Source organism: Macroventuria anomochaeta (genome assembly GCF_010093625.1).
Source record: "Macroventuria anomochaeta strain CBS 525.71 unplaced genomic scaffold BU25scaffold_2, whole genome shotgun sequence".
Taxonomy (NCBI): Eukaryota; Fungi; Ascomycota; class Dothideomycetes; order Pleosporales; family Didymellaceae; genus Macroventuria; species Macroventuria anomochaeta.
The window spans coordinates 1,200,114-1,222,624 of NW_022985363.1; the positions used below are offsets into that span (position 1 = coordinate 1,200,114).

A 22,511-nucleotide genomic window follows, 5' to 3' on the forward strand; every position below is an offset into this window, starting at 1 on the left:
CATAATCTTAGCTTATGTGTATCGATAATCATCGAGCCGAATTGCTTGGTCCATGCTGTTCAAGCGTGCCATTTGCTCCTAAATCTATTTCCGGGAGAGGTCAGTGTGCTGATATTGAGGCTTTAGCTGCATGTTCGTTACCACGCGCAACGTTAGGTCTAGCAATGCTTCGCCAATAATTTGTCATAACAACCCGTCATCGATCAGCGTTGCGTCAAAATAATATCGTAGGATCGCATGCGACAAATCTCGCCAGCTTGGCGCACAAGGATATCTTCTCAAGACTGCGGAGGGTAACAGCAGGCATCAAACGAAAATATGCATGGCGGACTTGCGAGTAAGTTTGCAGAAATCCAAGAAACATCGGAAAGTACAAAGACAGATTTAAAGAATGTCAAGATTTAGTTAGGTGGACGTGGGTGGACATTGCTTGTGGAAGAATGCAGGCGTCTTGATAGTTAGAGAACTCAAAACACTGGTTAGCCAAAATTTGGTTCAACCACAATTTATCAGGGGTCTCGAAAAGACGCGTTATGGAGAGAGTATTGTTTTTCATTGCTTAATCATCCATTACGCTACTGCCATCGATCTCAGTTCCTCCTTGATAGCGCCACCTACACACAGGTTGCCCTAACATTACATTCAATTTCGTTGCCACGTCAATCTCAAACTCCGACGATAGACTCGTTGCGCACCTCAGCGTGGAGCTTCTCGTCCTTCTCCATGGCGGCGGCTGCTGCGGCAGGATCTTGCATAGCGTGAGGCACAAGCTGATCGCCGAAGAGCTCATCCATTTGCTCAAGTGTCTTTCCTTTGGTCTCTGGGAAGAAGAACCAGTAGCACAGGAATGCGATGATGTTGAACACGAAGAAGACGTAGAAGTACTGAAACTCAATCGCGGTAAGCGCCTGAGGGGAGAATTGGGCGAAAATCAAGTTGACAGCCCAGTTAGTGAAGGTGGTGATGGCGTTACCCAGGGCTCGGACTTCGACGGGGAAAATCTAGTTTGCTTTGTTAGTCTTTGCAGGCTTCTTTTCTTCTTTTGTTACTTACTTCTGCGGGATACACCCAAGAGATGATACCGAGTGGAGTGTAGAAGAACGAGAACGCGAAGTTCATAGCCACCATGCTGCGCAACTGTGCGCCGTTGTTGGGGTTAAAGTACTGTCCTTGTACGGCATTGACAAGGAGAGCAGCAGCAAGACAGGCGGCAGAGATGAGCAGAGGCTTGATGCGACCGAACCTATCCAGGATGGCGAGACCAATTGTGCACCACACAATAGACAAAGCTCCGCTAATGCCAATGATCAGGAGAGACTCGCGCGTCGAGATACCAAGGATGTTATAGATGCGAGGACCGTAGTAGTTGATAACATTGATGCCAGAAAGAGGACCGAAGGCCTGGACACCGCATCCAAGAAGCAGTCGCTTGCGCCAGGAAGGTTTGGTAAGAATCGAAAGTACGGTAATGTTGCCGAGTGCCCGGTCAGCCGCAATAACATCGCGAATCTCTCGGTATTCAAGATCGATGATCTCAGAGTCGTAACCCCTGCGGAGCTTCTGGAGCGAGGCCATGGCTTCTTCGTGGCGGTCCCTCTCCATGAGCCATCGTGGTGACTCCTGGAGGAAGAAGATACCGGTGATGAGGATCAGACCAGGGAAGCACTGGAAGGCAAGCGGGAAGCGCCCTGAAAAATATCAGTCCTGCGAAGGCGGCTTCAAAGCGAGGAATACTCACAGGAGAACTGGGTGGAGTTTGAAGAACAACCGTAGCCCAACCACTGGGCTACGAAAAAACCCCAACTCAACATCCACTGCAGGAGACCAGAGAGCACGCCACGATGCTTGGCTTCCGAAAGCTCTGCAGCATACAGAGGAATGGTGGATGTGAGTTGGCCAACTGCGACACCTCCGATGAAGCGGCCAACGATGAGCATCGCCATGTTGACGGCACCAGCCTGGAGAGCACTGCCAAAGACCGAAATCAGAGCGCCAACCATGATGGTCCAGCGGCGACCCATCTTGTGAGCGAAGAGCATGTTGAATATGGTTCCGGCAATAGCTCCGCCCTGGAAGGCGGACACAATGCCACCAGTGGTGGTGTCATTAGGAGTGTTGAAGTAGTCCTTGAAAGTTTGGAGTGCAATGGTAGATGTGATGATACCACTATCGTAACCGAAGAGGAAACCTCCGGTGGCAAGGAAGACCGCAGAGAAGACTGTGGTTGCGAGACCCATCTTGTCAGCGTTGAGGAGACGTTGGCGATGATCTTTTCGACAAGGGAGACCAGCGCCTATGTATACTACACCACGACAACGGTAGATCGTAAGAAGCGACCTAGGCCTTTACCCCGGACTATACCATGCCGAGGACTTCAAGGACTGTACTTGCGCATGTGGAGCGACATATACTCCAATCCTTCGAGGCACGAACCCCAAGGGCAGCTAGCGGGACATCACCGATCTGGTAAAGACGGGCAGTCTGATCGTTGCATTGGCAGACAAAGCGCGTCGACAGTTGTGGTTAGATCTCTGCCAGCGCGCTAAGCGCACTAAATCGGATACCCTTGCTTTCATGTGGAGACCGCCATCAACCGCCCGTTCTCTGGCGTCCTTCCCCACATTCCTCTGCTCGGATAGCTCTTCGGCAGATGGGCAAGCCTCTGCTAGACTGCGTTCGATAGTCTTTCGGTGCAGGTTGTCCCGAATGAGATCGCGGCTCTTGCGTGGTGCGATGCAAGTCGTACGTTCGACGAAAACCATGACCTTGGCACGTGTTATCATCTCGTACTAGCATCGTCGGCTTCCAAATCTCAAAAGACACCAGTAATAAGAACTTGTCGGCCGTATTTCTACGTTCAGCAAGACAGCCTACGCGGTTCGGTAGAACGAACCGCGAAGAGGCATCATACACTTCATCGTGTTGTGGTAGTGCGCCTTCTCAGCAAGCCTCAGCATTCTCATATCGCCAAGTTCGAGCTTCTACAGTCAGTCTGCAGTCTCTGTCTACGTCTGGACTTGCTCGCCACATCACACCGAGTACCTCCAGTATGGCACTTCGAGTCACACGTTGTGGCATACATGCCTTTCACGAAGTTCTTGGCATCGATACCGACAAAATACGATTCTTCTGGGTCTTACAATCATATCTTCCCGATGGTCAGCAAACAGCATACCGCGTTGAGTTATCCACATCACAGTCTTTCAACACACTTTCATGGGATTCGACTAAGGTCGAGGGAAACCAACAACGCAACATTCTTTGCGCTCCACAAGGCGGCTTCCAATCCACGACCTTCCACTATTGGAGGGTGACTGTGTGGGACCAAGATGGTAACACATCACAAAGTGCCATCAATGAGTTCTTCACCGCATACCCAAGGTCAAGTGGCTTGCTTCCTCCATACAGCATGAACCAGACCTACATGCCTCACACTAGCCTGATCTTCCGCACCTGGTTCGAGGATGAGGCCAATCGGTGGAAAGGAGTATGGATCGGCGACAATGGGGACAAGCCAGTCTACGTACGCAAAGCAATCCATCTAGACCGAAAGCCGTCCCGTGCTATTGTATTCGCCAGTGGCCTGGGCCACTTCAATTTCGTTTGTAACGGCGACCCCTCGGCGGCAAATGGCCACAAGCTTGACCCTGGTTGGACCAACTACCACCGCACGGTCCAGTTCACTGCGTATGATATCTCCAGCATGCTGCAGCAGGGTGAGAACGTGCTGGGCGCTCACATTGGCAATGGCTTCTACGCCGGAGACCAAGGCGACGACCGTTTCTTCTGGCCTTGCTATGAAGACAACACATATGTGCGATATGGCAACGAGCTATGCTTCTTCGCTGAGCTGCACCTCTTCTACGAGGATGGGAGCCGCGAGACCATCACCACGGGGCCTGATTGGAGCATACGCAAGAGCGCAACGACACTGGCAAACATCTACTCATCTGAGACCAAGGACCTTCGTGCTTACCCACATGGATGGGACACACCAGGCTTCAATGAAGATGACCAGTGGAAGAAAGCTACGCCTGTTACTGGCCCTAGAGGCAAGCTGAAGTACCAGAACCAGCCTCCAGTCGTACTGCACGAGACCTTCACGCCCAAAACGCAGAAGACACTTGAGCCAGGCATCGTCGCCTTCGACATGGGCCAAAACATGACGACGATGATCAAGATCCAGGTTCAAGGACCTGCAGGCTCCGAGGTTATCGTCCGGTTCTCAGAGACAGTCGGCGACAATGGCAAAGTACTCATGCCAGATCCGCTCTTCAAAGCATTCGAGACAGGTGTGTTCTGCAAATTCACCCTCGCCGGCACCGGCATTGAAACCTGGGAGCCCGATTTCTGCTTCACAAGCGCACGCTACATCCAAATCGAAGGCGTCGCTCTGGAGTCGGACAAATCTTGCACCCTGCCTACCATTGTCTCCCTCGAAAGCCGCCACATCTCCTCCGCCGCCCGCCGTCTCGGCACCATGACTACCGACAAAGAAGACTGCAACCAGCTGCTCAACATGTGCTACTGGTCTTTTGTCTCCAACCTATTCAGCTACCACACCGACTGTCCGCAAATCGAAAAGTTCGGCTGGCTCGAAGTCACGCACCTGCTTGCGCCCGCAACCCAATACATTCGGGACATGGAATCTCTGTACAGCAAGATCCTCGACGACATCGTCGACGCGCAGGAACCCAATGGCTTGTGTCCCACCATGGCGCCTGAGATACGGTATATGTGCGGACCTCTGCACGACACGATAACATGGGGCGGCGCGGTGGCGCTGCTACCTGAGATACTGAGGTTCTACTACGGCACCACGCAAGTCTTCGAGAAGCTGTTCGAGCCCTGTGTACGGTATATGGAGTACATAGCCACCAAAGAGCGCGATGGCGGATTGATCGAACACGGTCTCGGCGACTGGGGGCGCGATATAGCCTTTGGCAACAATCAAGCCAATATCGAGACGGCAATCTACTACCGCTGCCTGCGCAACATACAGGGCATGGCCAAGGAACTGAAGAAGGCGGACCAGGAACAGCGGTTCAAGGCGTGGGCAGACCGTATCTTCGCTGTCTACAATAAGCACCTGCTCGTCACGGAGAAGAAGAAATATCCCTACGCATTCTACACGTCCCGCGACGCACCCGGCCTCCAAGACAGGAACATGGTCGCGCAAGCCTTTGCGCTCCAATTCAGCCTCGTCCCCACCGAACACATCGCCGACATCCAAGCCGCCTTCCTCGCCGACTGCTCCGACGCCGGCAATCGTATCCAAGCCGGCGAAATCGGCCTCAAATACCTCTGGAACACGCTCACAGACGTTGACCGCCCAGACCTCGTGCTCGAAATGGCGCGCCAGGAGGAACACCCCTCTTACATGCGTTTCCTGCGCCGGGGCGAGACGACGCTGAACGAGTTCTGGCAGGACGCGTGTCGGAGCAAGTGTCACGATATGCTTGGGACGATATATGAATGGTTTTATGAGGCGGTGCTGGGTGTCAAGTGCGAGACGGAAGCGTATCGGACGTGGACCGTTAGGCCGCCGCTGAGGAGCGAGTTCAAGCATGTGAAGGGGGATGTGGAGTGTCCGTATGGGAAGATTGAGGTTGAGTATGAGCGGGACGGGGAGGTTCAAGGGGTTAAGATGAAGGTCACAGTGCCGACTAGCACGACTGGGTATCTCCTGTTGCCGAGGGAGGAGAGCGAGGTTGATGTCATGCGGGTGCAGGCGGAGCAAAATACAGTGACGGAGAAAGGGAGGAGGGTGGCGTTGAAGCCGGGGCGATATGAGTTGGTGTTGAGGCCCTGAACGACTGCAAGACCGATCTTGTATAACAACATCTACTTCAAATATCGAGCGTGTTGTTGTTGAGACTCTGAGACGGTTGCGACGAATGCCGTATCGCGACCACTCCTGCGCCAGGGACGTGACGGTCATGAGGCCGTTGTAGTTTAGATAGAGGACTGACAAGAGAAGCTGTGGCGTGTTGGCAACGACGACATTGCTGATCAAACCAGCTACGCCTGATGTTGGGAGCGACCATCTGATGAAGGCTCGCGGATCGACAGAGCCGAGACCCTGTGTATAGATGCCAGCTTTATCACGGTCATCGGCTTTGTACCAATATACACACCGTGCTCGAGGACGAAGATAGAGACGCCGACCAGTACAATAAAAGTGGTCAGGAACGCGAACCATTGGCGACTACTGGCAGCCGTGAAGTGGCGTCTTCTCCGTTGATGAAAGTATTTGGGGGGGGGGGGGGCGCAGTCCAACTGATGCTGTTGTACTCGCCGGACTCGGTGCGCTGCGCATAGCTCACAGCGGGCTTGAAGTGTTTCAATGACTTGTCGAGCAAGCACATGCCTTTCGTCTTTGGGTCTGGCGCCATCAAGAATGATGACACAGCGTCTCCAATGGTCAACCTCGGTACGTCTCGGATTCTGAGGGCGATGCACTGCATGGTGGCTGTTTTCAAAAGTCCAATGAGCAGCACCACAAGCATCAGATGGGCACGGTACTCCAGACGACAATGTTGATCGATCTTCTCACTTCTGCAGTACTGGACTGGTTTCTTGAACGGCTGCCAAGGGTCGATCCCACTTTGTACTTTGGAGATCCAGCTTGCGCAACTCGCGCCGTTAGTGGGGTATTGTTGGCAAATCTATTCGACAGGATTGGGTTGATCATCATCAAGACTGGTTACGGGAGCAACTTACGTCTCGTAGTCGGCGATGGCTCCGTCGGTGTAACGTAGGATTGTGTTGGAAACTGCAAGTACGACGCTTCCCGCGCAGACCGGTAGTTTTGGGCATAAGCATTGACACAATCGGTCCTGGTCAGACGCTGAAGACGCCCCGTCTGGGCGAAGTTGAACATGCGATCGCTGATGTTGATCTGATTGTCATCAAATATGCTACTGCGTTTGAAGTTCGGCGTAGACGGTTCGACAAACGATTGTAATAGTTTACCTACAACAAGTGCAATGGTAGAGACGATGTTCCCAATAGGAGCCGAGCACGACGCGCAGCCTGCGTATTTGCCCCAGGCTGCGAATACTAGGAGTCCCAATGTCGACCCATCTGAATTTCGCATGTGCTCGCTCGGCCTCAGCTCTTGTAGGTGCACTCATACACCGCATACAGTAGTTGCTGGCCCCTAACAGCATGGTACCCAGAACGTTGGTGCGTAAGTGAACGCCGATGTTGGTCTTTTTGGTAGTCTCGCATTGGCCGTCATAAAGGAACCGCGTTCCCTCATTGCCGCTGAAACGTGGAAAGCCAGCTCGACCTGCACCTACAAGGAGAAAGAAGGTGTTCATGAAGAGAACAAAACTTCCTGATAGCGCGCAATATCGGATGCCGATTTTCCATTGCGGGTGAGTAGATCGCAGGTCTTTGCTTGTTGAGTCGATCGAAGAGGTTCTCCGTGCATGAGCGCTGAGATCTTCGGAGAGGAGTGCGTTCTGATGCTCAAGGTACTCTGCGGCAAGTTCGTGTCTGCAAGCTATCGCCTTGAGGTTTTTTGTGTTGCAAGACAAACTTTAGATGTATGCAGTTTATCGAAATAGATTTGGGTATCATCGCTAAAAGTCAGAGTCCTTCATCCAGCTGTTTCCATCGCCGGTATCTACACAGCGGCTTCCTGCGCAGCTTCAGCAGCTTCCCTCTTCCTGATCTGCTCTTCCAACCTCTTCTTCTCCGCATTCTTCAGCCTCATCATGGTCACCTCCTCCAGACTCGGTGTCTTGGGACTGAACGAAAACTTTGGTGTGCCTAATGGCGTAGCCCCGGCTCCAGCGCCTAAGCTAGACCCAAATGACGCTCGGAACGACTTCGCTGCGGGTGTTGCCGGCGCCGATGGTGCTGCGGGATGTACGCTTGTCGAGGTAGAGGCGCCGTTGGCGTTGGTCGAGGTAAGGTCCGGCTCGCCGTTCGCCCAGGCTACAGAGTCGAGGGCCGGGTAATCCGCCTTCGCATCCGAGACCGCGGCGTGCGCATGGTCGAGCCGTCCATAGACAACGAACACCATAGCCACCAGCTTTCGATGTTTCTCACCCTCGAGCTTCAGCTTCTTGTCCTTGCCCATGATAATGCTATCAATCTTGCCGTACTTCTCGAACATGTTCCTGACTGTCTCTTTGTGCCAGGTCGTCGAGTCGCCTTCCCTGTGGAAGCGTATCTTGATCGTACGGTCAAGCTCAGCAGACTGCCCAGGCTTCGGCGCTTGCGGCTGAGGACTTTTGACTGGCTCTGCGGTAGCCACCTCCTCTTCTTTGCGCGCCTTGTCTTTGCGATCCTGCGCCTCTTTCCGTCGCCTCTTGCCATCCTCCGCTAGGCGTTGAATCTCCTGCTCCCTCCTCTCTGCCTCACCCATGTCTGCTGCGCGCTTCCTCTTCAAGCTTGGCCCAAAGTCTGCGCTTTCCCTTTCTCGACGCTCCAGCTCCTCCTTCATCTTCCGCCTATTCCCACTCAGCAGCTGCTCTTGGAACGCTTTCTCGCGCCGCCGCGTGCGTGCACGGTCGTATTCAGCCTTCAGCTTGGAGTCTATGAGAATGTCGCGCGCCCATCCCAGAGCGATGAACTTATCGGCAGCATCTTTACTGTCTGGGTTCTTGTCCGGGTGGTAGCGGATCGAGGCTTTGCGGTATGCGCGCTTGATGACTGCTTCTTCGGCATCGAAGGGGACGCCGAGAAGCTCGTAGTAGTCTTCGTTGGTCGAGCGCGCGAGCTCCTGGAGATCTGTGTTGGTGTCGCCCATGGCGGCGGTTGTGCGGTGCGTTGCTCGCTATGCGCAGAGGACGAGAACAGCAGCACGACCGAAAGATGCTGTTCGGGGGGGGGGGGGGGGCAACAGCGGCCTCACGTGCTGGGAGTGCGAGGTGGAGTGCGAGGTGGAGTGCGAGGTGGTGTTCGAGGTGTAAGTCGCACACGTGCCAGGCGGCAGAAACAGTTCACATGCAATTGCCCACTAGCGCACCGTTGGACTTCTCCAGGGCTTGGCATCGTCGGGATCTTCGGAGAATTATCAGAGCTCCCTCCAACGGCTGGAGCTCACACGCCTCACCTCCCCATGTCAGTTGCATCTACGCTTCGACGCACGATGACTACTCCGCCGAAGGAAGGTGCTGCCGCTGGTCGGAAGGTGCTCGAAGGTGTCTTTGCCATCAACAAGCCTCAATGGGCGTCCTCGGCCGGTGTGCTGCGTGACCTGCAGACCGAGTTCGCCAAATCAGACCTCTTCCAGCCATGGCTCGAGTCCACGCGTCGCCAGATGCTCCTCTCGGGATCGAAGAAGAAGCATGTCGAGCAACTGAAAGTCAAGCTCGGCCACGGCGGGACCCTTGATCCCATGGCCACTGGCGTCCTCATCGTTGGAGCGGGCAAGGGCACAAAAGAGCTCGGCAAGTTCCTCGAATGCACCAAGAGCTACGAGTGCGTCGTCCTCTTCGGCGCAGCAACAGACAGCTACGATGCAGTCGGCAAAATCATCAGCAAAGCCGACTACGCGCACGTCACGCGCGAGCTGGTCGAGGAGAAGCTGAAAGACTTCCGGGGCGACATCATGCAAAAGCCCAGCGTCTTCTCCGCGCTGAAGGTCGACGGGAAGAAGATGTACGAGTACGCGCGCGAAGGAAAAGACGTGCCCGCCGTCGCCGCACGCCGTGTCACCGTCGAGGAACTGGAACTGGTGGAATGGCTCGAGCCAGGGACGCACGACTTCGCCTGGCCCGCAGAAGAAGTCGACGACGAGGGAAAAGCAGGCGCGGAGAAACTGCTGGGAATCCGGAAATCCGACGCCGTCCAACACCTCCGCAACTCGAAGCGCGCGCGCTCGCCGGACACGAACCCGACCGCCGCACGCTCCGTCACACCCGCCTCAGACCACCCCATCAAGGACGCGGGCCCGCAGCCCAAGAAACCGCGCACCGACAGCGAACCAGCCATGTCCGGCGCCCTCCCCGCGTCCACCCAGCACCCGCACCCGCACCCGCACCCGCACCCGCAACCGCTACCGCTACCCTACCACGCACAATCCACCTCGCCCTCGCACACAGGGCCTGACGCAGACGATGTAGAAAATGCAGAAGACGTACAAGCGCAACCGCAGAACACCGACGAAAACGCCGCCCTAGGCAGCGTAGAGCGCCCGCTCGACGCAGACATCCCCGAACCCCCCGTGCCGGTGGAGAAACAGCCAGCAGACAGTGTGGAGCAGGCCGAGGTTGTAGACCAAGCGTTCACCAGCGCTGCCAACCAAACACCAGAAACAAAGCCGATTGATAAGGCGCACCAACCACCCGCCGCACGACTACGCATGACGGTGACGTCTGGCTTCTACGTCCGCTCGCTGTGCCACGACCTCGGGCTGGCATGCAACTCTCTCGGCCTCATGTCGAGTCTAGTGAGAAGCAGACAGGGGGCCTACGACCTGGGCGGAGAAAACGTCCTCGAGTACTCTGACCTCGAGAAGGGTGCGGGGGTGTGGGAAGCAAAGGTCGAGGGCATGCTGGACAGGTTTATGAGGAGGGAGGGGTGGGAGCAGGAGGTGCTCGAGGACGAGGAGAGCTGGCAGGCGAGGAAGACAGAATTCATGGCGAACCGGAAGGACGACGACCGCAACCGAAGCTACAGAGGAGGAGGTGGTGGGAGAGGGAAGTACAGGGGTGGTGGCAAGGGACAGGGCAAGTATAGCAAGAGCATGAATGGTGGGCGGAGGGACTAGGAGTCCTCGAGGAAGAAGCGACAAGCAAAGCAGTGATACCCCAAACAAAGATGAAAACAACAGCAACTCTTATGAATATCTTAAGAATACGTCTCCCTGGGTGAACGCCGTGCAATGCCATAGGTATCCCGCTCAACGCCCAAATCGAAACAATCAGAGCCCAGATCGAAACAACCAGAACCCAAAGATGCCAATCAACGCCCGCCTCCCCTCCATCTACCCATGTACACTCGCCCTCGAGCTCCTCCGGCTGTGAAAGCTCTCGCGCATACTTCGGATCCCCTCCTCAACACGCACAATCGGCTCAGCGCCCTGCAGGCCCTCTTCTTCATCCTTCCGATCCTCATGGTTGATAAACAAAAAACTGACCACCATGATCGCCGCACCAACCCAGTACAGCCAGCTCGCATACTGCGCGTCCAGAACCATTTGGCCGACCAACGATAGTGGGATGGTGAGCGACAGTCCCACCGAGACGATGAGCGGGGAGGTGAGAAGCATAGCATACGCCCAGCAGAAGTCGCTAACCAAGCTGGACGCGCTGTTCACGAGAACGATGGCGAGGATTTTGTTGGTGGGTGGGAGTTGGAACGGCTCGATGCCCGTGATGTGCAAGATGACGAGGCCCGGCCATAAGAGCAGGACGTTGGAAAGGCCGACGAAGCCGAAGAACAAGGGCATGTTCACGCGCGACTCGTCGCCCATGCGCTTCTTCATAAACACCGCGTAGAACCCGTACAGCACGGCAGAAACAAAGGCCATGACGTCGCCGAGCGCGAGTTCGCGCGGCGTTTTGTGCGGGAAGGAACCACGGTTCTCGTCTGTTTCGCCCGAGACGTCGATGGTGGAGATGAGGGCTACGCCGGCGAGGGAGGCGCCTACACCGATCAACTTGCGCACAGTGAAGCGCTCGACGCGCAGCATCGAGCCGCACAGAAGTGTCCAGATGGATGATGTGGACGCCAGGATCGTGCTGGATGCGACGGTGGTGTACGACAAGCAGGCGGCGGCGAAGTAGTTTGCTAGGAACCACAGGACGCAGAATTCCAGCGCTAGCTTCGCGGTTTCTTGCAGTGTTAGACCTTCATCGTCTCGCAGCTCGCGAATGTCGTGCACGCTGCCGTGCGAGCTGTCGCCGAGGAGCAGTTCTGCGCCCTCGCCGTCGCCCGATTTACTCGGCGACCGGGACGAGGAGGCCGATTCATGATCGCGGAGGAGTGTCCACTTTCCTGCGCGGCGGTTGAGCAGGGCGCGGAGGGAGGCGGCGAGGGGTTGGCGGCGTGTGGTGTTACCGCGGTCGGCCCAGAGGTGGTGCAGGGCCATAGGAATGAGGGGAATCAAGAAGAATGCGGTGTTGACATAGGTGACTAGGTATGGTTTGTCGTAGGAGGAGTCTGCGAATATCGTCTGTTGGAGTTAGCCTGTTCCTTGGTCTGTCGAGCATTGGTGTGGACAAGCAGTGTGTCAATACGTACGCTGGCCAGGAAGTTGGACGCTGTCCATAGGAATACTGTCGCCAACAGCAGCGCAATACCAACCGCATGCCTGGTTCTGCTGTGTGGTTTCTTCCCCTCGTCCCACACGCTCACTACGCTCGCCGGCGAACGTACGGGGCTCTCCAGAAAGTCATCGTCGTATAGAAAGCTAGCGTCGTTGGACACAGTGCTACTGCGCGGGCTGAGGGGCGTCGAGGGCGAGGGCTCCACCTCCTCCTGTCGTCGCGGGATCATTATGAATAGGTGTTGGTCTAAAGAATGTGGTTCGGTCAGGGAGGGCGCTCAGCGAAGCCAGTATCGGCGTTGTACGGGATCACGGCCGGGAGTCGGGTATCGAAGTGCAATAGAGGGCCCATGGGATGGCTGGGTGGTGCGAAGGCCAGAGGCGGCGTGTCAGCTACTGCAGTGACTGCCTGAGCATGCAGCGTGACCAGCGAATGTCCGGGATGGAGTCGTGGTTAGAGATGCGCAATGGTTCAGGGTCGCGTGTCTCAGATCACAGGATAGCGCCGGGACTTCGTGCTGCAGCCACACTTCACGTCATGTCGGCTATGGGTGCACAGGAGCCGTCACATGCGCCACGTTTGTGTATGAAAGATATCGCATATTATAGGTGATTCGATATTCACTATCAGTCGCTATACACCCAGTGATGACAACTAAGCAAGAAACGACCTCGCACAGAGGCATGCAATACACCGTACACCAGACTCCGCGGAACGACACAGGGCTATTCGAGGGTATAACTGTCCTCACGAACAGTGCTTCCTGCAAACTCGTGTACACTAGCACGCGCATCCGCCCTCGTTACCCTTCAGGTCGATGGGGATGGTCTCAGGGAAGTCGTTGCTGAAGTCGCCGACGTCCTCCTGAGCAAGCGCTTGCCGTGCGATGACTAAAGTTGTTATCAGCATGTTGCGCATTTCATGGACCGTGCTTTACGCACCCTCGAATGCCTGCTCGACGTTGATAGCGTCCTTTGCGCTGGTCTCAAAGTAGGGAATGCCGCCTTTCGACTGGCAGAAAGTCATGGCGCGCTTCGAGGAGATCTGGATCGGGGATTAGCCACCGTAGCGCTTCTCAAGGTCTCGTCGAACTCACCATCCTCTTGCTCTCCTCGACGTCGATCTTGTTGCCAATAACGACCTGTCCTGGTTAGCCGTGTCCTATCTCCCGTGTCTGCATGACCACATACGAATGGGAAACTCTCAGGATCCATGGGACTAGCCTGGACCAGGAATTCGTCCCTCCAGCTGTCGAGCGTGTCGAAACTCTTGGAGTTGTTGACGTCGTACACAAGCACGCAGCAGTCGGCGCCTCGGTAGAATGCGACGCCCAGCGACTGGAAGCGCTCCTGTCCAGCGGTATCCCAAAGCTACAGATTGTCAATCGTTGAGGCGTATTATGGGGTTCGCGCGACCCACCTGCATGGTAACGAGCCTGTCATCAACCATAACTTCCTTCGTAAGGAAGTCGGCGCCTATTGTCGCCTTGTAGCTTGCGCTGAACTTCTTGTTGACCTATGTCTCTGCTGTAAGCGCAAGTATCCTGCTTGAGATCGTGCGATCTTCGTATGGCCGTCGCAAAGGGTAGAACCGTACATATTGGTTCATCAAGCTGGTCTTGCCGACACCACTGTCACCGAGGATAATGACCTGCATACATCAGCGGGCTACAGCATCTCTGACAAGAGCCTGACTACCTTAAGGAGGACCTTCTTCCTGGACGCCATTGTGTATGTAGAGTTGCTTGGTGAGGTGTGGGGTGGAGGAACGGTACAATTGCTGGAGGATCGAAGCTTCGTTGATGAGGGTCGAAGTGTGGAGCGTGATCGAGTTGGATACTAGGCAGCAAAGACTTGCGACTACGATGCGGAACGGTGCTAGAAGAATGCGCAAGACGTCGGATAATTCGCAATGTCTATGGAAGCGGCACCAAAGAGATATGCCGAGCTTGAGTTGTCTGCACTTGAGGACCCAGATGTTGATGTCAGTTCCAGCCTCGCAGACGGCTTGGCGCGCTAACGGTTGCCGCAAGCTTTGCTCGACCGCGGCTCGCAGCCCTAACAACCAGTACAACGACACCTTGTCATTTGTAGGCTACCGTCTCTCACTTGAGTTTCGAGACACTACCCCAGGTTTCTGAACGATCAGCAGATTCACAAAGGGCTTCGCCAAGCGTACAGTTATGTGTTAGCAATGTACCCCCCATGTTACCACGCTGCACCACTACTCAGTCGAGCTCACAAGCCTGTTGCCGAACGTTTGCCTGCAGATCGTAGACTCTGGAAGATCGACTTCAGGCTGATTAAATGACTGAAGACCCATCGTACGGGCTACCAGGACTTACCACCATTGATGAAGAAGTTCCTTTCAAATACGAGAAGATCAAGCGCCTATCAGTAATCTTACGTCCCTTGGATTCGATTACCAGAATCACTGCATCCAAGTGGGCCACCAGAGGCTGGACGTACCAAGAGGGATATCTGTCACGCAAGCGAATCTTCTTCACGAACAAAAATGACCATTTCATCTGCAATGCATCTACTACCAGTGCAGCTCTGCATAGATTTCTTCCGCGAGCAGGCCAGAGGCCGCGTCCACTTAAGGTTTACTCCGAAGTCAGTGACTGGACCTACCGCTTGGCTCCTTTCACCCGCAACCTGGAAGCTTATAGTTCCCGTCAGTTGTCTGTGGACTCGGACGCCTTGGATGCCATTACAGGTGCTCTTAACGATCAGATGGTCAACGAGAAGCCTGTACATCATCTATGGGGCATTCCCATCTTTGAGACCGACATCGACTACGATCTTGGCCCATTGAAAAAGTTCTCTAAAGGTAGAATTCAGCATGGGACCAGGGAGTGTCCCGTCATTGAGTTTCTACTACACTGGAATCACTCACGACCTTGTCGTCGCAGATCCGAGTTTCCTAGCTGGTCGTTCCTGGGCTGGGCAGGACGAATTGACTACCTCGCTTGGCCTAGGCAGACACACATCGGAGAACACTTCATCGTACACAATCTTCAGGCAGCTGGGCACGCAAAATTTGCACTGACCCCAACAGGGACTCATTATCTAGATGTAACAACCTCCACGATACCCCTCGCACTTGTGGATGTCAAATGCCCTGTTGATACGACACAAAATGGCTACTACGCTGTTGCTCGTCTCGATGCCAACACGGAGGCATATGTCCAAGTACATTGGAGCCGAGACCCTGGAAGCATTCGACGGGAGGGATCCACCCTAACAGGAGCTTTGTTCATTGACGAACGAAAGCTTCTGAAAGAGATATCGTCAACAACCAGTTTTGTACTCGAAGGAAACGGGAATCGTTACGAGCGCATAGGCTCGTGCACTATCTTTAGCATGCAGCTCAAAACTCTGCCAGATACTGTACGGACAATGTCTGGTTCAAGCGTGATTGTCAAGAGTTGGGAGTACAAGGAGGTGAGAATGCAGGAATGGCAGAAGAGGGCGACGAGGGAAAGGATACTGATCGGCTAATGGTCACTACCCGTCGCACATATACCTCCGTGGTGCCAAACGTCTGACTGCCTCCAGGCTGCAATTTTAGACCAACCATTGCAACCTGCTGCTGAAGATCCATTTGGAGCCATATCTTCAACAAATCAAAGCCTCATCCTGTCGGTCCCACCCAATGCATAGCAGCCTGCGAAGAATGATAGCTCACCCGACACCCAGAACTTTTACCGTACAGGCCACAGCATTGCCACTTGAAACCTCGCGAATACCTCAGACGGTTCTTGGGTGTATCCCTGGGGCCGTTACGGGCGTCGTCCCAGTTATACCACACCTCGCTTTGTAGGTCAAGCACAGGCCTTTGGTCTGGATAGTGTTAGCAGAATGGTGCGTTTTATCTCAAGGGAGTGCTTACATATGTGGAAGACACAGCTGGTCCTGTTGTTCTCGGCGTCGTCGTATTCGTCATAGCATTGGGTACATGTCTGGAGATCCTGCTCGTAGTTTACTTTCGGTGTTGCTGCTGGAGGCTGTGGTGCTGGGGCCCACGATGGTGAACCCTGTGGTATTGCAATCTGATTGTGCATATACCAGTTTGTTCTTTCACCCTCTGTCGCTAGAAGCTCTGGGTCTTGCACCATCCTCGGTATCTTTGTCATCTTATGATGTCCGGGTCGATTCTCCCTGCCACTGACTTGTTTGGGCGGCTCGGACTGGATACCAAACCCCTCCAGTGCTGCTTCGTAAATGCACTGATGACCTCCACAGGGTGCATCACAGGCGGGGTTGTGGAGCGCGATGGGCCTGTAGTAAACTGGTCCAGGACGGAGCCATTGGTCGCTCATATTGAGCTTGTGGCGGCGTTCGGTATCTTCGATAGTAGGCATTATGCAGGGTAAAGAGAGTCGTGACGAAGGTATGACTTGACACACGTCTGTGAAATTCACTGTTCAGGGTTGGGAATGTGCTTAGCAGTGTGCTTAATTGATCCCTGTTGTTGGCCATTGGTGCTTCCTAGATGGTAGCGATGAACCCTTGATTCCTCACTGACTTCAGGGTGCCCAATATCAGACAGGGCCCAATGACCATGTTGAATGAATCCATTCTCAATTCTCTGAATTCAAGTGAACAAGCACTTCCTCACGCTCCGGCCATGGCCAAAGTCCAAACCGTATCTTAGGTCTTCATTCCATTTGATCTCACTGTATGGTAGAAGGTTCCTTTGAGTGGAGACTTCTCTGGTAGCAATACCATAACTCAGTTGCACCCCGTAAGATCGGTGGATCCAACCTTCGTCCTAACTCTCTCGTGCGATCGGGGCGGTGAATGCTCTTTTTACACCCGATATCGTCGCCGCTTGTTTCGCAGCACTCCTATTGAATCCCCGTGAAATTTGTTTGCGATTAAGAGGTGTTTCTTTGTACTCGTGGCATTGTTCCTCCCAGTCAAGCCAAGTCTTCGTTATCGTAGAAGGGTAAGGGTTCGCGGACTGTGTTCGGTCAGTATTTGTTGCGGTATCAATCGGTCCGTACAAGGTCTGACTATACCTATAGCAGACTAACCTGGTCTAGTGTGTTATCGATCAGGCATATAGTCGTCTTCTCCTAGCTAGATAGCAACTCAGCGCAGTATTCTATCAGCTCGATAGCCCTACATTGTCGTTCACCGTAGGTATCATTATACTACAGCGGCCTACGCCGCCACAGTATGCACTCCTTTGGGCGCCACAGGGGTAAGAAGTACGTACATTCATGACATATGCAATCTTCGCGGTTGTTGTTCGGGACATCATATTCGACTCGCACTGGGCGCAGATCTCATATCGTTGGCGCGTATAGGTTGGTATTTCCCGAAGAGTTGGATTCTGCTCCTTGGCCTCATAGTCCTGCGGCGTGAGAGGCGGGCTCCATTTGAGGACACCTCTCCCGTCTTCTGGTGTCGCATAGTCGCCGTCAACTTCATCAAAGTCATCTTTCAAGGTTGAGTTTTCGTCGCTATTACTTCTGCCGTCGTCGGTGTCGTCGTTGCTATCCATATCCTCCTGGTCTTCTTCATTATCCGACAGATCCGACAAATAACACCCTCTCCCCCCTTGCACCAAGCGTTATCTTCCTGGTATTTCTTCGTGACACGGATCCGCTTTCTGACATCCGGATCTGTGGCTTTCTTCAAAACACCTCGTTCGAGCAAAGGCTTCTCAGACGCCAGCTTTGCGGCTTCGGCATCTTCCCTGCATATCTCTTGCAGCACTTTGACCAGGCGTGGAGATCCAGCCGATTTGATTGCGTTGAAAAGCAGGTCCTGAGTAGAATCCATGTTGGCGTAATGAGTTTTATGAGGGAGTCTAAGAACGGGGGACTCATTCCATTAATATATCTTTGGACCCTCGAGCGGCTGCCGTTGGTGCGCAGAGTTGGGTAAGGCACACCCGATCCGAGCCAACAGTGAGGCGCACATCTCCACGACTTATAGCTTCGGGGGTCTGAGCCAAGTTTTAAAAGGGTCCTAGCAGCTTCATTACAGCTAGAACTATAAAATTCTGCATTCATGGGTAAGTCGATAGTAAGGTTCCATCTCTTTCAGTCTTGCAAAGATGCATTTCCACCAGACGCTGAAGAGAACCGCGACTAAGGTAGGCACGTAAGCTCCAAGGAATTATAGAGGGTTTGCTTTGGTATAAATTTCTGGGCCAGGAGCGCCAACAATTGGTGGTGTGGGGCAAGGAGAAAGGGTCACGTTCCTAGGTATGGTTCAATTTCCCCAGATTGGTACACAGGTTTCCCAATAAGGGAGGACTCGGTCAGCAGTTTGCGGGAGGCTTCGCGTTTCTCATTTGATGGAAATACTGCGATCTTTTCGGGTCAATGTGCGCCAAGGTACGCTGCTGACGCGATTTGCAAAAGGGCAAAGACGACAAGCGTGACTATGCAGAAGGCGATGAGACATCCAGTGCGTAGTTCTGCCCGGACTATAACGCTCTCTCTTTGCAGTTGATCGGTACAAAGCGAGCAAATGATGCGCGAAGACCCAGCTTCTTCGTGGGTGAGATGACCATGTGGTGTCTGTCCGGCTACAGTGGTCGGCTCGTGTATCACCATCTTGACTCATAAGAGGTGAAAGTCTGCTCTTAGGCCGCTCTCCCAAGGAGTCGACAGAGGATTACCTTATGTTGATCATGCAAATGGCTCTGCATTCTAGTGGGAGTGCTACTGAACGGTGGCTTGCGGCTGAGGGAAGCTCGGCACATCTGCTTCGACCTCTCCTGCAGAACACTGTCCATTCAGAGTGGCGATCCTCTGAACTGCTGCTTTGTATCATATATTGCGATAAAGATGTTAATCACAAGCATAATCGGCTATGCTTGAGTGCGTTAGTGTGACGCGTCCATATACGGGACGCAAATTCCGCAACCTTACTTTCCATTGATCCTCCATCGAATTTCCATCAACTTGCTCATCATGCCTGTACCCGAAGTCTACACGTGTGAGCTACTTTACGATGTCATTAAGTCTTCGAGCCAAGGTCGGCTTCGTAGCGTGCTATACCACATCTTTGCCACCAACAGAGACGCGTTCGATGGAGCGTGTGACATGCTGCCTCTCCAACAAGGCAAGCTCAGGCAAACCACAGATTTAAAAGCTCATGATACGACGACGGTATTGCACCGGGACCCGGGTGAAGGACCCACCAACGAAGAGTGTAAAGCTGCTATAGACAAATTTGATCTGTCCGACGAAGAGCTGAACGGAACGCAGCAAGCTGGCTCGAAGAGGAAGCATGCTTATACGCGCTAACGATACGAAGTTTGTGGTCAATGCGACAAAGAGTATGATACTATAGACAACAAACAGGATAGCTGTATCTGGCATGATGGTGATAAATCCATGAAACGACGTATCCGATTTACTTTGGCTGACCACTGCGCAGAAGAGCTCGGTTTCGACGATGAAGCTAGCGTTTAGGAAGACTGGAACAAGGGTGACCAAGGACCAGATAATACCGAAGAGAATCGCAAGGAGTTTCTTCAAAGCTTCAGATGGCTGTGCTATGATATGAATGCAGCCGCGTCGGGTTGCAAGATAAGTGTTTATCGACCCGATCGAACTAAAAGATTGAGAACGACGGGACTGTGACATCGGAAAGATGAGCAGGCTAGTGAAGTTAATACTTCCTTGTTGGTATATTATTTGATCTACTCGGTCGAATCCGGCTCAAAGTCATAGCCGTACACAATCGCATCAATCTTCCTTCCAGGATAGCTCTTTAGCTTACCGCATTTCTTGACACGACCAATCCTCTCGAACCCTAGTGAGTCCCAAATTTTTGTAGATGCCACGTTGGTCTCGTACACTAGATTGAAAACTGAGTATGTGAAACCCTGCACATGTCAGTCTTGTCGTTCAGTGTGGCACGTTACAAATACATACCAGCTTCGGTGCCCATCGCAGATACTGCTTGCCTAGCAATTTTCCAACACCCTTGTTTCTCGCAGCGCTAGTGACAAGGAAACCAGCATTGCAGACGTGACTACTTCGTCCAGGATAATTCGGCTTGATGTAGAAGCTACCCAGACACACATTGCTCCAATCGGCGTCCATATTCTTGACCTCTTCTGAACTCTTGAAGTCGCCTTCCAACATTACTGTGCCGAAGACGCCAAACCAGTAAGGCCCAAAGCTTTCCAGGGGTAGTGCGTCAAGCATGGGATATGTGTCGCCACCTTCAATCTCAGCTGAAAGCTGTGCATGTAAGAAGGCAACCAGCGACGGAGGGACTTGGTCAAGAGAGGTGAACGGAAGGATGGTCGCGGCTGAGCCATTCTTTAGCGTCACGTGCTCCGGAGTGAATTCGTGTGCAGCTTTGTCGACCTTGTGTAGGATTGGCGGGGAAGTTGGGTCATCGAGCATTGCTGGCATAGCGGCGATTGGTGTGTTGTAATCGATTGAGGTGTGGCAGAACGATGTTTTGGGGATACGGTAATGGTCTCGAGGCTCAATGGCAGTTTTGAGGCTGATAGGGCGTGAAGATGTACAAATGTATGGGGAAGCTACGGTTTGTAGACCGAGCGCTAGCGCGGGGCTCCGATCTCGCACCGTCGATCTTCATTCCATCGGACAAACGCTCTCCAAAACACTACATACACACATCAACTCAGTTAACAGATTCTGCGAAACAACATACAACGAGTATGTTCAAACCGTACTCGAGAGTCAAGGATGTAATCTACCTCGATCATCCACCCTGCCTCGCCTACCAGCACAATATTATGGTACCTGCGTAACGCCTTTGGGTAGGGGATTTGCTAACATTGAAAATATATTGCAATCTCGATGCGGGCGGAGCAATATTGCTCCTATACATGATAACCTGCCGTATGCAAGGGCTTGATATGGTGCAATGGCACGGTTGTTAATGTTCATCTTCTTGTGGGTGCAGATGTTTTGAGAACTTGTCGACTTTCCCTAGCTCAGCGCGCCACGCCTGGGAGCACAACACGATATTAACGCGTTCATCGCATACTTCCACTCCGTTTTGTCGTCCATTACTTGACCTTTCGTACCTCAATCGCCGGTGAACATCCTCTCAACGGACATGTTGTCGTCAAAGGCGCCTCTGCGAGCGTCAGCACCATCTCGTAAAAAGGCGACATCCTTTTGTGTGAACCCGACGTCAGAGACGTCTCAACCATCTTGAATCAGAGGATCTGCCTACGAGAGTGCTAAGATCCGGCTCGGGGCCAATGCCCACGCAACAAGATACCCAGAGGATCAATACACAAACCCGTGGGCCATTCCAGTTCTTCAAACACGGAATCTGGAAGTGACTGAAAATAGACCTGCAAAGCTTGGAGAGACTGTGATAGTGCCGCGCAAATAGCCTGTTCTTTCGCAATGCATCAAGCTCCCCAATCTCTTGCAGGTCCCGGGCGGGATAAACCTTTCTGTGGCACCCAACGAGCTCCCTGCCAGGTCAATCGAGGGAGCTGCGTCGTCATATGACCTGTCAGCATTGGCAGCGAAAGAGCCACATGCAACACAGGAACAAGAACTGCTGGGCCAGCCATGGTATTCCAACACCAATGCTCCATGGTTTGAAATATTTCAGTTTGGCTCAAGGGCTTTTGTGTGGTAAGCATGCTCGTACAACTTGGACACACATATGGTATAGCCATGCGATAATCTGACAAAGACGCAGTGACAAAGGAAGGTTTGCCAGTAGCGAACGCTTGCTTCCAGAAGGCGTCGCATCCACTCCTAATAGATGGTCTTGGGTGTTCGGGGCACCCTCAGACCAATTTAAGGCCAAATTGAAGTACCTCGGTCACCACAAGGTGTTGAAAACTCGCATTTATCATGCCATGATCATGGAGGGTTTGGCGTAGCAGCAGGTAAAGGCTAACCCTCTGGACCGGCCCGGCTCGATCACAAAGGCTTTGCGCGCTTTCCGACCATTTCCAATCCAACAAAGACACTTTACAGCTAGGTTACAGGTTTGTTGAGATCAGTGCTATGTCTGTGAACGACGGTGTCTGGAATGTTACAAATTCTGAAATGATAGCAAAGTTTCGTGACTCGCAGCGTATGAAGGACGTGGATTGACAACGTCAAACTTCCATACCCTCTTAGCTCGGCTAGCACGCTGCCGTCACATCATTGGATACATAACATCACCAACCCAACCATCTCTTCTAGTGACTTGGCGTCCATCACTTTCTTCACAGCCTCTGGATCCGTCATAATGACATCAAAACCATGGCTCCACTGACGTTACAACTCCACCCCGCCATCATAGCAGCAACTCC

General features: G+C 53.3%; 10 protein-coding genes across 10 annotated transcripts; 4 read left to right on the forward strand and 6 right to left on the reverse strand.

Moving 5' to 3' along the window:
* Positions 1-624: 624 nt before the first annotated feature.
* BU25DRAFT_86374 (general substrate transporter) lies at positions 625-2,340 on the reverse strand. The gene is made up of 3 exons (XM_033712185.1): positions 1,739-2,340; positions 1,054-1,688; positions 625-1,001 (listed from the first exon to the last, which is right to left on the reverse strand). The coding sequence occupies exons 1-3, from the start codon at positions 2,235-2,237 to the stop codon at positions 666-668; spliced, it is 1,470 nt and encodes a 489-aa protein (XP_033567130.1). The 5' UTR covers positions 2,238-2,340; the 3' UTR covers positions 625-665.
* Positions 2,341-2,620: 280 nt separating this feature from the next.
* BU25DRAFT_406230 (glycoside hydrolase family 78 protein) lies at positions 2,621-6,170 on the forward strand. Its single transcript, XM_033705217.1, has one exon. It carries the CDS (start codon positions 3,050-3,052, stop codon positions 5,810-5,812), a length of 2,763 nt encoding a protein of 920 aa, XP_033567131.1. The 5' UTR covers positions 2,621-3,049; the 3' UTR covers positions 5,813-6,170.
* A 437-nt stretch (positions 6,171-6,607) lies between these two features.
* On the reverse strand, positions 6,608-7,366 carry BU25DRAFT_86384 (uncharacterized protein). Its single transcript, XM_033712186.1, has one exon. It carries the CDS (start codon positions 7,097-7,099, stop codon positions 6,707-6,709), a length of 393 nt encoding a protein of 130 aa, XP_033567132.1. The 5' UTR covers positions 7,100-7,366; the 3' UTR covers positions 6,608-6,706.
* A 279-nt stretch (positions 7,367-7,645) lies between these two features.
* On the reverse strand, positions 7,646-8,764 carry BU25DRAFT_319475 (DnaJ-domain-containing protein; the record flags this gene model as incomplete). The annotated part of the gene is made up of 1 exon (XM_033702235.1): positions 7,646-8,764. A coding segment is annotated over one exon (1,119 nt), but the record flags the coding sequence as incomplete, so codon positions are not given.
* Positions 8,765-9,106: 342 nt separating this feature from the next.
* On the forward strand, positions 9,107-10,729 carry BU25DRAFT_487336 (pseudouridine synthase; the record flags this gene model as incomplete). The annotated part of the gene is made up of 1 exon (XM_033711267.1): positions 9,107-10,729. The coding sequence occupies one exon, from the start codon at positions 9,107-9,109 to the stop codon at positions 10,727-10,729; it is 1,623 nt and encodes a 540-aa protein (XP_033567134.1).
* Positions 10,730-10,945: 216 nt separating this feature from the next.
* BU25DRAFT_444935 (ras-domain-containing protein) lies at positions 10,946-14,181 on the reverse strand (the record flags this gene model as incomplete). Its single annotated transcript, XM_033709413.1, has 9 exons — positions 13,928-14,181; positions 13,827-13,880; positions 13,650-13,745; positions 13,421-13,600; positions 13,327-13,371; positions 13,172-13,274; positions 13,037-13,120; positions 12,205-12,345; positions 10,946-12,123 (listed from the first exon to the last, which is right to left on the reverse strand). Exons 1-9 carry the CDS (start codon positions 13,955-13,957, stop codon positions 10,946-10,948), a joined length of 1,911 nt encoding a protein of 636 aa, XP_033567135.1. The 5' UTR covers positions 13,958-14,181.
* BU25DRAFT_86537 (uncharacterized protein) lies at positions 14,099-15,895 on the forward strand. The gene is made up of 2 exons (XM_033712187.1): positions 14,099-14,319; positions 14,382-15,895. Exon 2 carries the CDS (start codon positions 14,537-14,539, stop codon positions 15,731-15,733), a length of 1,197 nt encoding a protein of 398 aa, XP_033567136.1. The 5' UTR covers positions 14,099-14,319; positions 14,382-14,536; the 3' UTR covers positions 15,734-15,895.
* A 13-nt stretch (positions 15,896-15,908) lies between these two features.
* BU25DRAFT_319940 (uncharacterized protein) lies at positions 15,909-17,771 on the reverse strand (the record flags this gene model as incomplete). The annotated part of the gene is made up of 3 exons (XM_033702243.1): positions 15,909-16,075; positions 16,125-16,206; positions 17,667-17,771. Coding segments are annotated over 3 exons (354 nt in total), but the record flags the coding sequence as incomplete, so codon positions are not given.
* A 1,396-nt stretch (positions 17,772-19,167) lies between these two features.
* On the forward strand, positions 19,168-19,842 carry BU25DRAFT_330450 (uncharacterized protein; the record flags this gene model as incomplete). The annotated part of the gene is made up of 3 exons (XM_033702359.1): positions 19,168-19,384; positions 19,514-19,645; positions 19,703-19,842. 3 exons carry the CDS (start codon positions 19,168-19,170, stop codon positions 19,840-19,842), a joined length of 489 nt encoding a protein of 162 aa, XP_033567138.1.
* A 59-nt stretch (positions 19,843-19,901) lies between these two features.
* On the reverse strand, positions 19,902-20,716 carry BU25DRAFT_487339 (histone acetyltransferase-like protein; the record flags this gene model as incomplete). Its single annotated transcript, XM_033711268.1, has 2 exons — positions 20,137-20,716; positions 19,902-20,087 (listed from the first exon to the last, which is right to left on the reverse strand). Exons 1-2 carry the CDS (start codon positions 20,623-20,625, stop codon positions 19,902-19,904), a joined length of 675 nt encoding a protein of 224 aa, XP_033567139.1. The 5' UTR covers positions 20,626-20,716.
* Positions 20,717-22,511: the final 1,795 nt, after the last annotated feature.

Coding starts and splice junctions, on each gene's coding strand:
- BU25DRAFT_86374 (XM_033712185.1), bottom strand. CDS start 2,237: ATGGGTCTCGCAACCACAGTCTTCTCTGCGGTCTTCCTTGCCACCGGA. Junction 1,689..1,738: donor AAACTCCACCCAGTTCTCCT/GTGAGTATTCCT, acceptor GATATTTTTCAG/GGCGCTTCCCGCTTGCCTTC. Junction 1,002..1,053: donor CTTGGGTGTATCCCGCAGAA/GTAAGTAACAAA, acceptor AAAGCAAACTAG/ATTTTCCCCGTCGAAGTCCG.
- BU25DRAFT_406230 (XM_033705217.1), top strand. CDS start 3,050: ATGGCACTTCGAGTCACACGTTGTGGCATACATGCCTTTCACGAAGTT.
- BU25DRAFT_86384 (XM_033712186.1), bottom strand. CDS start 7,099: ATGCGAAATTCAGATGGGTCGACATTGGGACTCCTAGTATTCGCAGCC.
- BU25DRAFT_86537 (XM_033712187.1), top strand. CDS start 14,537: ATGACTGAAGACCCATCGTACGGGCTACCAGGACTTACCACCATTGAT.